At 46.5% G+C, this 16,032-nt stretch overlaps 1 protein-coding gene across 2 annotated transcripts in view; it reads left to right on the top strand.

Moving 5' to 3' along the window:
- The window catches only part of LOC129820013 (trafficking protein particle complex subunit 9-like), a 296,319-nt gene that overhangs the window by 17,365 nt on the left and 262,922 nt on the right, over nucleotides 1-16,032 (top strand). For both annotated transcript variants that reach the window (XM_055876803.1, XM_055876802.1), the window contains 2 exons: nucleotides 10,398-10,524; nucleotides 12,295-12,440. In XM_055876803.1, the coding sequence (XP_055732778.1) occupies nucleotides 10,398-10,524; nucleotides 12,295-12,440 (273 nt within the window). The remainder of the gene's footprint in view (nucleotides 1-10,397; nucleotides 10,525-12,294; nucleotides 12,441-16,032) is intronic.

Raw genomic sequence — 16,032 nt, 5'->3', positions numbered from 1 at the left:
TGGTGGCTGGGTGACAGTGGGCTTCATTTGGACTCAGGAGATAGGTACTCACCTGAGGAGATGGGGAGGTAGAGCAGATGCCTCACTGACCTCACTATCAAGACTAGTTTACTCCTTTTGGTAGAGAGGGGAAACAGGAGAGGGAGGGAGAGATACAGGGAGGGAGTGGAGAAAGCAGATAGTGAATACGGAAAGAGGTAGAGAGGAGAAAACAGATAGTGAATAGAGAGGGAGAGACATAGGGAGGAAGGGAGAGAGCGAGGAGAATACAGATAGTGGAGAGATACAGGGAAGAAGAGAGGAGAAAACAGATAGTGGATAGAGAGGGAGAGACACAGGGAGGAAGGGAGAGAGCGAGGAGAATACAGATAGTGGAGAGATACAGGGAGGAAGAGAGAGGAGAAAACAGATAGTGAATACGGATAGAGAGGGAGAGATGTTGATGCATTAGGATCCCCATTAGCCAATGGAGACAGCTAGTCTTACTGGGGTCTGACACACAACGAAAAATACATAACAGACTTTACAATTTACATACACACGTTAATATTTTTAAAGGTATCTGTCAGTTACACACAACAGTCCATACGCACAACAGTCCATACGCACAACAAGTAGGTTGCATGGGAGAGAGAGAGCAGAGTGCCAACAGTATGAAATATTTGCCAATGTCAGCAGCAGCGAGGGACTGTTGCTACGCTGAGGGAGGCTATGTTCCCATCTACCCAGCATCCTCACTGTGTAAACCTGCTGGAATAACAGCAGCTCAGCTATATCCCTGTGGCCGCCATACACCCACCGTGTGTGTCAGCGGCCGTCACACTCTAACAATGGGCAGTTACAGCCTGTGATGCCTCCAGACAGAAAGGCGAGAAGTATGATTGAGAAATAAGGCTTTTCTAGCTGTGACATTTTGTGTGTGAGGCTGAGCATAAAAAAAGGGACAGAACATATTTCATTGTTATATTTCAGCTAGTATGTGCACTGATCTCACTCAAGTTGAAACCTTGTCCACCAGACTCCTAACTCCATGCTCGAGTGACTGTTTGAACAGCTTAAAACCTCTATAGTTCTCAGTGAGTTTCTCAATGGTGGCTTTGGCAGAGACACTCTGTGAAATGGGCCGTGCACAAATCTGTCCCCTGTAAACTGCGTTTCCACACCTTCTCTTCTCGCCTCTCTCTGTCTCTCTTTCTCTCTTTTTTTGTCTCGCTCACTTGCCCATCCTCCCTCTCTCTCTCCCTCTTCCTCCCTCCAGCTATTCTCCCTCACCCCCCAGCTGTTTGTCTGCAGTGTGGTGATGTCACACACGGTGGGGGTTATTGCTGGCCGTCTTCTCCCAGCATGCAGTAATGGGGCGCGGCCCCCTCGCTGTGTTCGTTGCGTGTCTGGGGAATTATTGTAGAACACACAGCAGTACAGCTCAGCATCTGGGAACAGTGTGACAATCTCGGCCCAGCAGCAGCAGCCTTTTCCTTTTAAAGTCACAATCCTGAGTTTGTGTGTCAACCCAACGCTACTTGGTTTGGTATAAAGCTGACAGATGAGGATGGGAAACAATATAACCATTTTCAAATATCCCAGATTGTGCCTTTAATCCACAGATCTGGGGTTTCATTTATCAACCGTGCGTACATTTCAAATAAAAATCTAGTGTACATGGAGATTCTAGGATTTGCGTTTGCAACAAATTGTTGGGATTGATCAAACTGTCGCACACAAAATATGCATGTTTTAATTGATAAATCAGAGCCATACTATATTTGTAGGGTTTGTGAACTAGCTCTATAACTCTGCCTATAACTTGGCCATGATAGTTTCTTAAATATATTGCAATTGCAAATTTGATCACATTTCTGTAGAGGTGTGGGCAGAATGTAATTTTTTGTTGTTGCAGTGACTTAAAAAAAACATCCTAAAATCGCATGCCTCCTATAGCGAGTGGCAAAAACACTGGCCGTGTATTCTGCAAGATTATTGTCCTTTTGAACAATTTAAAAGTAAATGCTACAGCGCAGAGTTCTATGCAAAATACAAATGTTTTTTTTCAATATTTAGTTTCAGTAGATTGTGGTTTTATCTGCTGCGTTGACACAGGCTCTGAGATGAAATAGGCTATTATGTCACGCTCCTATCAAACAGCAATACTGTAGCCTATACATACTGCCATTGGCTACCGCGCTGTTCACTTTGCTTGTCTTATTGAATGAGTGATGAACAGTAGCCTAATATTCGTAGCAGAATTAACCAGTCATGTCAGAAAAGGAGAGACATGTCCTGCAATATGATTATGACTTAGGAATGTAAAATTAACATATTAGATGACATTCTGCTATGCTGTCGTCTTACCAACGGCAAATTAATCTCTTTTATCATTAGGCCAATATTTATATTAGCCTACCATTATTATAATTCCTGTGCATCAAACTCCTCCATTTCCTCCAAAATAACAATAGCCTACTTGCTTGTATACAGTTGATCAACCACAAGAAGTTGTGAGACGTTGTGAGACGTTGTGAGACGTTGTGAGACGTTGTGAGACGTTGTGAGACGTTGTGAGACGTTGTGAGACGTTGTGTGCAGTTGTGTGCAGTTGTGTGAAGTTGTGTGCGCACATGATTTGAGATTTGCGTGGAGATGCGCACACACTTTTCTGTCCAGTTCAAAATGGATAATTACCAACCTTTGCAGGAAAAACTGTCGCACGCATCTCTTTTTGTGCACACGCACCTTGATACTACATGAGTCCCGTGGTGAAGCCCTGGGGTTTGGGTGTTCGAGAGGGGCTTGTTTGTCTACAGAGGTGCACAACCAAGGAATTTGTTCTGTCCCTCAGCATCGTGGTATGTGACCGATGGTACACGACACAGTATGTGACCGACGGTAAACACAATTCAAGTCTTAGAAGTCAACCCCTGTAAAATGATATCGACCCCAGTGTCTCCTTTAAGCACGTTGCTGTCCTCCCATTTAATGTCACTGCAGAAGCTCCCGGGGAAAGGAAACGTCACGGCTTTGAATTTCAGAGCCCGGCTCTTTCAAAGGTCTGTCTTGAGGTAGTAGTGCCTTTTCAAGTCCCTATCGGTGACATTAAAAACATAACTGAAATGTTTTATTTAAGCTAGGCCTTTGTAGAGGCAGAGAGTGAGAACTGCTTAATGTCTCTGGCTTAGGCGAGGGAGAACAAGGGAAAGGGAGAGGGGTTCAGGAAAAGGTGATCACGCCAAGCTCATTAACGTTACCACTGCGTCACCCTGCCTGGGAGTGGGTGAAGAGAGAAGGGGGGGGGGGTAGGAAGAGAAAAAGAGAGCGTGTCATCTTTCCTCTCGTGGCATCACAGAAGCTTCAGGACTGCATGGAAGAAAGGGGGAAGTAAAGCACGTGGGGTTTAGGGCTGGGAGTTGCCAGGGTTCTCACGATACCATATTATCATGCCTTCAGAAAGTGTTCACACCCCTTGACTTTTTCCCATCTTGTTGTGTTACAGCCTGAATTTACAATGGATTTAGATGTTGTCACTGGCCTACATACAATACCCCATAATTCCACTGACGTTATGTTTTTAGACATTTTTTCAAATGAATAAAACATGAAAAGCTGAGTAGTCAACCCTTTTTGTTTCGGCAAGCCTAAAAGGTTCAGGAGTAAAAATGTGCTTACCGTAGTAATAAGGTGCATGGACTCACTAAGATGTAACGACTGCAGGCATGTGCTTTATCAGGGGTTACGATGTACTGTAGGGTTCAGTCATGAGTTGATGGACAGTCGGAAGAGCAAAAAACATTATGTATGTCATAGACGTACAAGATTGATATGAGATGAAAGGCGATTTCCTAACGAGTTCAGGAAGCCAGAAAGGTGATATTTGAACCTTTCTTTGAGTATGCAGCATTACTAGTTATTCTTTATGGCCCTCATAATAAATATTTCCTTTTGGGGATTACTAAGATTACATTTTAGATTACATTTAGTTACATTTAACTAGTTAAAAAGAAGATGGAGAACAAGCTATAAAGGAAAAATACTGGAGTTTTGGTACAGGTACAGACAGCTAACTAGCGCAAAAGTAATATTGCGATTTTTGTCAAAACAATACGACGCAATATATTGTCAAAAGTAATATCCCAGTTTGTAACTGTATTGATCCCCCCATCACTAGTGGGGGTAGTTCAACTGTATCAGGGACAGGAGGATATTATCAATATTTTATTAGTTGGCTGTGTGTTGTGGCTCGGAGACTACGATTCAGACCAGGAACTTGCAGGCTCTTACCTATATTGAGTGGAGAAAGAGATTGCTTTTTATGAGGCCTATTTTTAGAAATAGTTGTTAAAATGAATAATGTTAGTTGAAGCTTTATCGGGGCAGAAATAGCAATTAAAGGGCTACTTATTGATGGAGTTGTTTGTAAGCCCCTGGCACTAAATCCCCTCCCTCTGATTTCCCTAGATACTCAGTCACATAAGATGGCCAGTCACTCATTCCATCTCATTACACTGAAGTAAACACACACATTTTCTAAGTCTGTCACTTTTTGCCAGTTTCCCACCCACATAAAATGTTCTAGCACTGTGGTCTGGTTAACTGTGTGTATAAGATGAGGCTTTTCGCCTCAATATGAATGCAGTAATGTCATTGCAGTTGACTTCTTGTAAGCACCCAAAACAATAAATCAATCAATTTGTCGTATTTCATTTAACATTCTTTTCAGTTTGTATTCTGTCAGCACTTTCAATCACATCCAACATGGCAGGGCAGTCCATCTTCAGTGACAGTTGGCAGAATCTCCCCCTGTTTTATTGAGACTGTTACTACTGTACTATCAGGATGTATATTTAATTTTTCTCCCCCCCCCCCCCCCCCCCCCCTGTTTTATTGAGACTGTTACTACTGTAATGTCAGGATGTATATTTAATTTTTCTCCCCCCCCCCCCCCCCCTAGAGTGTCAGTCAGTTAAGAGGCCTCACTAAGAATGTTAAAACATTTCGAAGTCATCACCAGGGGTCCTCTCTTCAGTACCACACCATAGGCTACTGCATCTGTTGCTGCTCTGGATGGAAAGTAGGGGTTTGTCTTTAAAATGAGCAGAGGAACTGAGAAATGATTGTCATATCGATGTCATTTAAGGACATTTTCAAAGTTTAAGAAAGTTGAACCTGTTACGTAAGAATGAGTGTTGAATCTGTTTTGCCTTGTTTTCCTGAATGAGTTGATTTCTGTGGGACGGTACTAAATCATATATTAAGTTTTAAGTACTCTATTCACCACTGTAGGCCTCATTTAAAGTTCTGTGTTCTGTGTTTTTGGTGAAAAGACTAAAGGAAAACAATGTTTTATCTTTACGTCTCTGGGAAGATGTTTTGTTACCTATGTTATGGAGTCTGTGTCACTGAGCCCAGTAAATGCTAGAATGTATTGACTCACTACCAGTGCAGTGGTTCATTACTCAATGTGAGCAGTAAAGTGGAGGAGGCAGCGTTTACTTTATTTATAGGCTTGCCGGTTGTCCGCTCTGTTTCTGGACTCCACCAGGTCGGGGGTTGATAATTTATGGTCTGCAGGTTAAATGGAAAAATACATATCGTTTTTGTGTGTCTGACTGCGTTTTATAAATGTGTATTTAGATTTAGGAGAGGCACATCATGTGATCAGGCTATTTAATTGATGTGGGCTTATTTTAAAATCTGATTTCCTATTATTTAGTTTTGGCTCAAGTCTTCCAAAGCTGATGCTTATTTATTTAATTGCTTATTTATCTGTCTGCTGACTGATGGACTGACATACTAATTGATGGCAAACATTTCCTTTTTAATGTTTACTTATTTAGTCACATTCTGCTCTCGGAAATCTTCAAGTGAAAGTGAGTTGAATCGATTCCCCACAGGAATTGAACTGGAGTTGAAAGCAGCTGTATTTCGAGTTGGGGGGGGGGGGGTTGCTGATAGAACACAGAACTGAAAGGGGGGAGGGAGGCGGAGAGGGAGCGAGAGGGGGGGGGGGGGTTGTGTAATGCTGCAGTGATCTCTTCAAAGATAGTGTTTACCTCACATCATCCCAAAATGAGAATCAATACAGAGTTTTTGTCCTTCACGGTCTGTCCTTCAACTCTCCATGTTTCTACTGTTAGACTACGTTACTTGGGCTTCCAAATACAATTTACTAAATTGAAATGTAACAACAGACAGATTCCATGCAGCTTTAGGAACAATTTTAAATTGCCCATGAAAGGCAGACAGGCTGGGAGACGGGTAGACAGCCAGAAAGGTAAACGGGGAGATACAGGCAGGTAACGATCCACCATGACCGCTGTGGTCTAAATGTACTATCAGCAACAATACTCAAAGCCTTGCATAAGTTCATCTCTACTTCCAGGCTGTTTTTATATGCTGCATGCAGCATTTCTCTGCTTGTTCAACCATTATCACTAAGCCACTTCCCAACACTGCACACACACAACACTGAATGTGACTTGACTTGTAATAAAGAGGGCTTTAACATCCCTTTAAAACCTTCATTTGGTGATGTTTCTAAGTTCCAGGAATGTTCTTTGTAAAACAGGATGATAGATAAATGATTTATGTAAAGCAATGTTTTCAATAATGGCACTCCTGACTGAGATTTTAAATCAAATCAAATGTTATTAGTCACATGCCCTGAATTATCCAGGTGTAGACCTGACACTGAAATGCTTACTTACAAGCCCAACAATGCAGTTTTAAGAAAAAAAGTGTTAAAGTATTTCCTAAAATAAATTGAAGTAAAATGTAATTAATAAATGAATAATTAAGGAGCAACAATAAAATAACATTAGCGAGGCTATATACAGGGGGTACTGGTACAATGTGCGGGGGCACAGGTTAGTCGAGGTAATATGTACATGTAGGTAGCGATAAAGTGACTGTGCAGTGATTTTTATCACTGATGTTCTGTTTCCTGACATGGCTCTGCTCTTCAGTCTATCAGATTTACTCTCCTCAACGACCTCCGTCTAAAGGACATGTTTGCCTGTGAGTCCTGGATCTGAACCACAGTAGGTTCTGTCTGTGCTGCTCAGGCTCATAATGTGATATTTTGTGGCTGTCCAAGCAGGGGTGTGTAGTAGCTCACCTGTGGTGTGAGACCCAGCCAGCAGAGTAACTCATAGAGACATGTTTGTATGCAACTGAAGCAGCGAGGCTAAGAGTGATGATACAGCACGGCTCTAAACATCTTTATTGATCCAGCTACTGACTTAACCTGAAGGATGGGGAAGGAGGGATGACTGGAGAGAGGGCTGGCCTGGAGCTGGGTTATTTGGGTTATCCTCAATAAAATATTTTTTATTTAACTAGGCAAGTCCGTTAAGAACAAATTGTTATTTACAATGACGGCCTACCCCGGCCAAACACGGACGACACTGGGCCAATTTTGCGCCGCCCTATGGGACTCCCAATCACGATCCAGGGGCTGGTGACACCTCTTGCACTGAGATGCAGTGCCTTAGACCGCTGTGATACAGCCTGGAATTGAACCAGGGGCTAGTGACACCTCTTGCACTGAGATGCAGTGCCTTAGACCGCTGTGATACAGCCTGGAATCGAACCAGGGGCTAGTGACACCTCTTGCACTGAGATGCAGGGCCTTAGACCGCTGTGATACAGCCTGGAATCGAACCAGGGGCTAGTGACACCTCTTGCACTGAGATGCAGTGCCTTAGACCGCTGTGATACAGCCTGGAATCGAACCAGGGGCTAGTGACACCTCTTGCGCTGAGATGCAGTGCCTTAGACCGCTGTGATACAGCCTGGAATCGAACCAGGGGCTAGTGACACCTCTTGCGCTGAGATGCAGTGCCTTAGACCGCTGTGATACAGCCTGGAATCGAACCAGGGGCTAGTGACGTCTGTGATACAGCCTGGAATTGAACCATTGGCTAGTGACACCTCTTGCGCTGAGATGCAGTGCCTTAGACCGCTGTGATACAGCCTGGAATCGAACCAGGGGCTAGTGACACCTCTTGCACTGAGATGCAGTGCCTTAGACCGCTGTGATACAGCCTGGAATCGAACCAGGGGCTAGTGACACCTCTTGCGCTGAGATGCAGTGCCTTAGACCGCTGCGCCACTTGGGAGCCCACCAGGTCTGTTCCAATCGATTCGTCCAAATTTTAAATGTGTATTTTTCCGAATATAGACCCATCCTATGTGTTTTAATCAAATCAACTATATCCACTGAGCTTGGCTGATGCTTGTAAGCGCACTGTTTGATGAAATAATTATGACACACAGAGGACTAGAGTCCGACTGCAATTGATTTGATTGTGCTCAGACTTGCTGCGCTGTTTAAAAAAAAAGGTGACTGACTAGCACCTGCTGACTCACTCCTCCTCCACTCTGCAGTGACCACTGTAGAACTTCAACATTGTTTATCGCGCTGTCCATGTTGTTGAACCTGCAACATAATTAAAGCCAATTCTGACTGAAAAGTTCTGTTACCGAAATTCTTCATTTTGTTTATGAAAAACATTCCTTATTCCCTCAACCCTATGCATTGCATGCACGTGACCAATAGGGCCTGACCTATAGCATATCATAATCACATCAATACATTGGTTATAACAAACTCCAAACACTTGTGACACCAAAATGGATGCAGAGGACGTGACAAATAAACTTTAACAAGTTGTGGAAAATACTGGAGATGAAGAAAAGGAAGTTAAGGCTCAAACAGTGAGAGCATTTTATGTGACTAACAGCTGCTGTTAGATTACAATGTCTTTTTTACAGTTTGGAACAATGTAAACGACACTAAATAAATTCTAAGCATACCAGGAAATCTTTTGCAATGTTTTTTCTTTCTGTAAAGCCTTTATTACAGCAAAGACTAAATATGCGCTTTAATTTGTGAATGCAATTTCCAAAAAGGAACGGTTTATCTGTTGTTTGCGCTAATTATTCAAGCGTTGCTTTATTTTAAAATGAAAATGCTTGATTGTATTTGAATGAATGACTCGTGTTGTGTGTTGACAGGAACAAATTAATGAATTATTGATTGATAGTAGCCTACTATATATAAGTATATATAAGTATTGAAATGTACAAACTTGAAATCATTGGCCATTTTAATAATGGAACACTATTCACTTTAATAATGCCACTTTAATAATGTTTACATATCTTGCATTACTCATCTCCTATGTATATACTGTATTCTATACCATCGATTGCATCTTAGCCTATGCCGCTCTGTCATTGCTCATCCATATATTTATGCATTCTTATTCCATTTCTCTACTTAGATGGGTGTGTGTTAGGTTTTTGTTGTGGAATTCTTTATTACTTGGGAGATATTGCTGCATTGTCGGAACTAGAAGCGTAAGTATTTCGCTAAACTCGCAACACCATGTGTATGTGACCAATACATTTGATTTGATTTGAAATACAGGCCTAAGTAAGTTAGGTATTAACTTAGGTACTAGGTATTAACTATTAAGACTCAACAGGATGTGCTCTTTGGCCTACAGCTCGATGGTGCTTATACAAGGCTGCTATACTAAGCCTGCTAATGATTATGACATTCATTATTGTTATAATATTAATATTATAAAGTGTAAAGCCTTTCTTACAGCATAGCAAAGATTTATAAACCGCTGAATTTGTGAAATTGTTTATCCAACGTGTGTTGGTGGCTGAGGCTTGGTGCTCACGGAATCGGTAGGCTATTAAACAAAGACTCAAACAGAAGCAGTATTTGTCTTATTTCTGTAAATATATATGGCTGATTTTAACAGGCCCATTTTAACAGTTAGGCTATTGATTCTAGACCTAATTAAGTTGGCGTTTCCGCTCCTCACTTTTCTTCGACGTTTAAGGAAAGGGCTGGTTTCTCTCCTCTCAGTTGCTGCCTCCGCCGCATTGTTCTCAACACATGATGGTTAACTTTGCTATTATGTACATACTGTGGCAACATGGTCTAGGAATCGGTGCCACATCAACAGCACACTGATGTTTCAGAACTGCGGACATCGATCGTTATCCAATGTGGGAGAAAGCACATTTTGTTATAAAATACTATTTTTGTATTAATGTTGCACCATTGTTCCTATGTAATATAACTATATACAATTTCAGTAGCACACGTCTTGGTGATGGACTGTGCCATCCCCACGGCCTCCACAATGGATCAGTCCACTCAGACAGGCGCCTTGTACACCATGATTAGAATAGTTTTTTTGGTACTGCTCGACTAAAATGTAGGTCGACCAAGCAATCGACCAGTCGACTAAATGGGGTCAGCCCTAAAATAAACACTTTATTTTGTTATTGTAGACATGTTTTTCCCCTGGTGACTTGAAATGGTCAGACTGACTCAATAACGTGCTGTGCTTTTCCCACCCGACTCCTCCCCTGGTCCACAGAGAAGAAGGAGGTGACTCAGAGTCTAGAGAACTACACGTCCAAATGTCCAGGGGGAATGGAGGTTCTCACCCTGCCTGATGGACTCAAACTGCCCCCTGTAGCCTTCACCAAGCTACCAATCATCAGGTAAGTCAATCAATCATATTTCTAACGCTCTTTTTTCATCAACAGTTGTTAGGGAAGTCAGTCAAAGGCTGTGAGTGCTCTGGGTCGTCTTCGTTAGGCACAAAATGAAATAAAATGCTCTGAAACGGAGAGAAATGGGGGTGTACGATCTGACGCTCCTTTTCCATTGCAAAACATTTTTCTGCGTTGTACCCTAATGAACACAACCCTGGTGTCTGAACTGTCATATTCTGATTAATCTAATCAATGTACCAATGAACTCATCATAGTTACGTCACTGTTCTAACATCGAGTAACTGCGTGAGTGGCGTGATTAATCAACAGACAATATTTTCCTCCCTCTCAACAATGTCAGGTATTTCTGACGATGGTGTAATGACTGAAATGTAGCTCTTCTCCTCCCTCCTGGTCAGAACAGAGTTATAGCTGTTTGAGATCTAAGTGCACATTTTACATGACACTGATTTACAGAAGCATCTACTTGTAAATGTATTTGTGGTGAAATATGACTCATTTACGTTTCAGTAAAAGTCAGTCGTATAAACAGAAATGAACACCACTGTTAAATAGGCCTGGCTTGGCTAGTCTGGGGCTCTGTTGAATATTAGGCCTGGCTAGTCTGGGGCTCTGTTGAATATTAGGCCTGGCTTGGCTAGTCTGGGGCTCTGTTGAATATTAGGCCTGGCTTGGCTAGTCTGGGGCTCTGTTGAATATTAGGCCTGGCTTGGCTAGTCTGGGGCTCTGTTGAATATTAGGCCTGGCTTGGCTAGTCTGGGGCTCTGTTGAATATTAGGCCTGGCTTGGCTAGTCTGGGGCTCTGTTGAATATTAGGCCTGGCTTGGCTAGTCTGGGGCTCTGTTGTTTTTGCGGCACCATGTTTAGTGGTCCATGCTTGGCTGTTGAAAAGAGCTGAAGAGTTGTTTCTGTTTGAGTTGGCCATTTTTTATTGATGCATTTAAGTTAATTATTTCATTTAGCCAGGTTAGTCTTGACAGAAATAGTATTGTGCACTTTTTAAAGGCAACTTAGTGTTTAGGTTACAGTACGTACGTACGTACGTACGTACATTCACTCAAAACACCACTCAGAATGCTGTCCATCTTTATATTCACTTTTTCTCTCTGGTTTCTATCTTCTCTGTATCCATCTCCCCCTCTTTCTGTGGTGGCAGGGCCATTAGTAGAGCCAGGAGAGATAGAGGAATGCCTGGCTTCTCAGAGAGGTGATAAGTGCTGTGTCCACTAGCTCCAATTCACACCCCCAGAATGCTTTGCTCATTAAATGATCTGGGCTAAGAATCTCAGGACGAAATGCACCATATGATTGGCAGAGGTGTGTGTGTGTGTGTGTGTGAGAGAGATTGGCTCAGGTCACCATGCCAAAATCCATCTAATTTTCTCTCTCTGGCCCTTTAATGGACATGTTGAGATAAAACAAACTGTTTATCTTTCTCTCGGCCTCCATCTCCCGTCTCTTGACAAACGTCTTGACAAACGACCTGGCCTTAATGGCCACATGTACTCTTAAATCTCCACCCAGCACAGCCGGAAGAGGACTGGCCACCCATCAGAGCCCAGTTTCTCTCTAGGTTTCTTCCTAGGTTCCTGCCTTTCTAGGGAGTTTTTCCTAGCCACTGTGCTTCTGCATCTGCATTGCTTGCTCTTTGGGATTTTTGGCTGGGTATCTGTAAAGCACTTTGTGACCTCTGCTAATGTGAAAAGGGCATTATAAGACACATTTGATTGATGAATTGGTTCCTCCCTCCTCCAGATCAGTGAAGCTGCTGGATCTGCCCGTCAGCCTGCGCCCCCACAAACAGAAAGGCCTCCTGGAAAACAACATGTCCACCAAGAGTCCCTTCATCTATTCTCCCATCATCATGCACACGAGAGGAGAGGAGCGCAACAAGAAGATAGGTGGGCACACACACACACACACACCTTCAGAAGTTGCCGTGTCGAAGTAAAACAGTTTTAACGTCTATAAATAACGTGATGGAGTAAAATCATCCTCTATACACGCTTGACTAATTCCATAATTAAACCAGGAGCTCCTTGCATTTCTCTGCGCTCTCTCTCTCTGCTCTCTCTCTCTGCTCTCTCTCTCTCTGCTCTCTCGCTCTCTGCTCTCTCTCTCTCTGCTCTCTCTCTATGCTCTCTCGCTCTCTGCTCTCTCTCTCTCTGCTCTCTCTCTCTGCTCTCTCTCTCTCTGCTCTCTCTCTCTCTGCTCTCTCTCTCTCTCTGCTCTCTCTCTCTCTCTCTGCTCTCTCTCTCTCTCTCTGCTCTCTCTCTGCGCTCTCCTCTCTCTCTCTTCTCTCTCTCTCTGCTCGCTCACTCGCTCTCTCTCTGCTCTCTCGCTCTCTCTCTCTGCTCGCTCTCTCTCTCTGCTCGCTCGCTCTCTCTCTCTGCTCGCTCGCTCTCGCTCTCTCTCTCTGCTCGCTCGCTCTCGCTCTCGCTCTCTGCTCGCTCGCTCTCGCTCTCGCTCTCTGCTCGCTCGCTCTCTCTCTCTGCTCGCTCGCTCTCTCTCTCTGCTTGCTCGCTCTCTCTCTCTGCTCGCTCGCTCTCTCTCTCTCTCTGCTCGCTCGCTCTCTCTCTCTCTCTGCTCGCTCGCTCTCTCTCTCTGTCTGCTCGCTCTCTCTGTCTGCTCGCTCGCTCTCTCTCTCTGCTCGCTCGCTCTCTCTCTGCTCGCTCGCTCTCTCTCTGCTCGCTCGCTCTCTCTCTCTGCTCGCTCGCTCTCTCTCTCTGCTCGCTCGCTCTCTCTCTCTGCTCGCTCGCTCTCTCTCTCTGCTCGCTCGCTCTCTCTCTCTGCTCGCTCGCTCTCTCTCTCTGCTCGCTCGCTCTCTCTCTCTGCTCGCTCGCTCTCTCTCTCTGCTCGCTCTCTCTCTCTGCTCGCTCTCTCTCTCTCTCTGCTCGCTCTCTCTCTCTCTCTGCTCGCTCTCTCTCTCTCTGCTCGCTCTCTCTCTCTCTCTGCTCTCTCTCTCTCTCTGCTCTCTCTCTCTCTCTGCTCTCTCTCTCTCTCTGCTCGCTCTCTCTCTCTGCTCGCTCTCTCTCTCTGCTCGCTCGCTCTCTCTCTCTGCTCGCTCGCTCTCTCTCTCTGCTCGCTCGCTCTCTCTCTCTGCGCTCTCCTCTCTCTCTCTGCGCTCGCTCTCCTCTCTCTCTCTCTCCTCTCTCTCTCTCTCCTCTCTCTCTCTCTCCTCTCTCTCTGCTCGCTCTCTCTGCTCGCTCGCTCTCTCTGCTCGCTCGCTCTCTCTGCTCGCTCGCTCTCTCTGCTCGCTCGCTCTCTCTGCTCGCTCGCTCTCTCTGCTCGCTCGCTCTCTCTGCTCGCTCGCTCTCTCTGCTCGCTCGCTCTCTCTGCTCGCTCGCTCTCTCTGCTCGCTCGCTCTCTCTGCTCGCTCGCTCTCTCTGCTCGCTCGCTCTCTCTGCTCGCTCGCTCTCTCTGCTCGCTCGCTCTCTCTGCTCGCTCGCTCTCTCTGCTCGCTCGCTCTCTCTGCTCGCTCGCTCTTCTCTCTCTCTGCTCGCTCGCTCTTCTCTCTCTCTGCTCGCTCGCTCTTCTCTCTCTCTGCTCGCTCTTCTCTCTCTCTGCTCGCTCTTCTCTCTCTCTGCTCGCTCTTCTCTCTCTCTGCTCGCTCTTCTCTCTCTCTGCTCGCTCTTCTCTCTCTCTGCTCGCTCTCTCTCTCTCTGCTCGCTCTCTCTCTCTCTGCTCGCTCTCTCTCTCTCTGCTCGCTCTCTCTCTCTCTGCTCGCTCTCTCTCTCTCTGCTCGCTCTCTCTCTCTCTGCTCGCTCTCTCTCTCTCTGCTCGCTCGCTCTCTCTCTGCTCGCTCTCTCTCTCTCTGCTCGCTCGCTCTCTCTCTGCTCGCTCGCTCTCTCTCTGCTCGCTCTCTCGCTCGCTCGCTCTCTCTCTGCTCGCTCGCTCTCTCTCTGCTCGCTCGCTCTCTCTCTGCTCGCTCGCTCTCTCTCTGCTCGCTCGCTCTCTCTCTGCTCGCTCGCTCTCTCTCTGCTCGCTCGCTCTCTCTCTGCTCGCTCGCTCTCTCTCTGCTCGCTCTCTCTCTCTCTGCTCTCTCTCTCTCGCTCTCTCTCTGCTCGCTCTCTCTCTCTCTGCTCGCTCTCTCTCTCTCTGCTCGCTCTCTCTCTCTCTGCTCGCTCTCTCTCTCTCTGCTCGCTCTCTCTCTCTCTGCTCGCTCTCTCTCTCTCTGCTCGCTCTCTCTCTCTCTGCTCGCTCTCTCTCTCTCTGCTCGCTCTCTCTCTCTCTGCTCGCTCTCTCTCTCTCTGCTCGCTCGCTCTCTCTGCTCGCTCGCTCTCTCTGCTCGCTCGCTCTCTCTGCTCGCTCGCTCTCTCTGCTCGCTCGCTCTCTCTGCTCGCTCGCTCTCTCTGCTCGCTCGCTCTCTCTCTGCTCGCTCGCTCTCTCTCTGCTCGCTCGCTCTCTCTCTGCACGCTCCCTCTCTCTCTGCACGCTCGCTCTCTCTCTGCACGCTCGCTCTCTCTCTGCACGCTCGCTCTCTCTCTGCACGCTCGCTCTCTCTCTGCACGCTCGCTCTCTCTCTGCACGCTCGCTCTCTCTCTGCTCGCTCGCTCTCTCTCTGCTCGCTCGCTCTCTCTCTCTGCTCGCTCGCTCTCTCTCTCTGCTCGCTCGCTCTCTCTCTCTGCTCGCTCGCTCTCTCTCTCTGCTCGCTCGCTCTCTCTCTCTGCTCGCTCGCTCTCTCTCTCTGCTCGCTCGCTCTCTCTCTCTGCTCGCTCGCTCTCTCTCTCTGCTCGCTCGCTCTCTCTCTCTGCTCGCTCGCTCTCTCTCTCTGCTCGCTCGCTCTCTCTCTCTGCTCGCTCGCTCTCTCTCTCTGCTCGCTCGCTCTCTCTCTCTGCTCTCTCTCTCTCTGCTCTCTCTCTCTCTCTCTGCTCGCTCGCTCGCTCGCTCTCTCTCTCTGCTCGCTCGCTCGCTCTCTCTCTCTCTCTGCTCGCTCGCTCGCTCGCTCTCTCTCTCTGCTCTCTCTCTCTCTCGCTCTCTGCTCGCTCTCTCTCTGCTCGCTCTCTCTCTGCTCGCTCTCTCTCTGCTCGCTCTCTCTCTGCTCGCTCTCTCTCTGCTCGCTCTCTCTCTGCTCGCTCTCTCTCTGCTCGCTCTCTCTCTGCTCGCTCTCTCTCTGCTCGCTCTCTCTCTGCTCGCTCTCTCTCTCTCTGCTCGCTCGCTCTCTCTGCTCGCTCGCTCTTTCTGCTCGCTCGCTCTTTCTGCTCGCTCGCTCTCTCTGCTCGCTCGCTCTCTCTGCTCGCTCGCTCTCTCTGCTCGCTCGCTCTCTCTGCTCGCTCGCTCTGTCTGCTCGCTCGCTCTCTCTGCTCGCTCGCTCTCTCTGCTCGCTCGCTCTCTCTGCTCGCTCGCTCGCTCTCTGCTCGCTCGCTCGCTCTCTCTCTCTGCTCTCTCTCTCTGCTCTCTCTCTCTCGCTCTCTGCTCGCTCTCTCTCTGCTCGCTCTCTCTCTGCTCGCTCTCTCTCTGCTCGCTCTCTCTCTGCTCGCTCTCTCTCTGCTC

Source organism: Salvelinus fontinalis, chromosome 22 (assembly GCF_029448725.1).
Source record: "Salvelinus fontinalis isolate EN_2023a chromosome 22, ASM2944872v1, whole genome shotgun sequence".
NCBI lineage: Eukaryota > Metazoa > Chordata > Actinopteri > Salmoniformes > Salmonidae > Salvelinus > Salvelinus fontinalis.
Note: the sequence above shows the minus strand (reverse complement) of the source record. Positions and strands in the feature narration are given on the sequence as shown.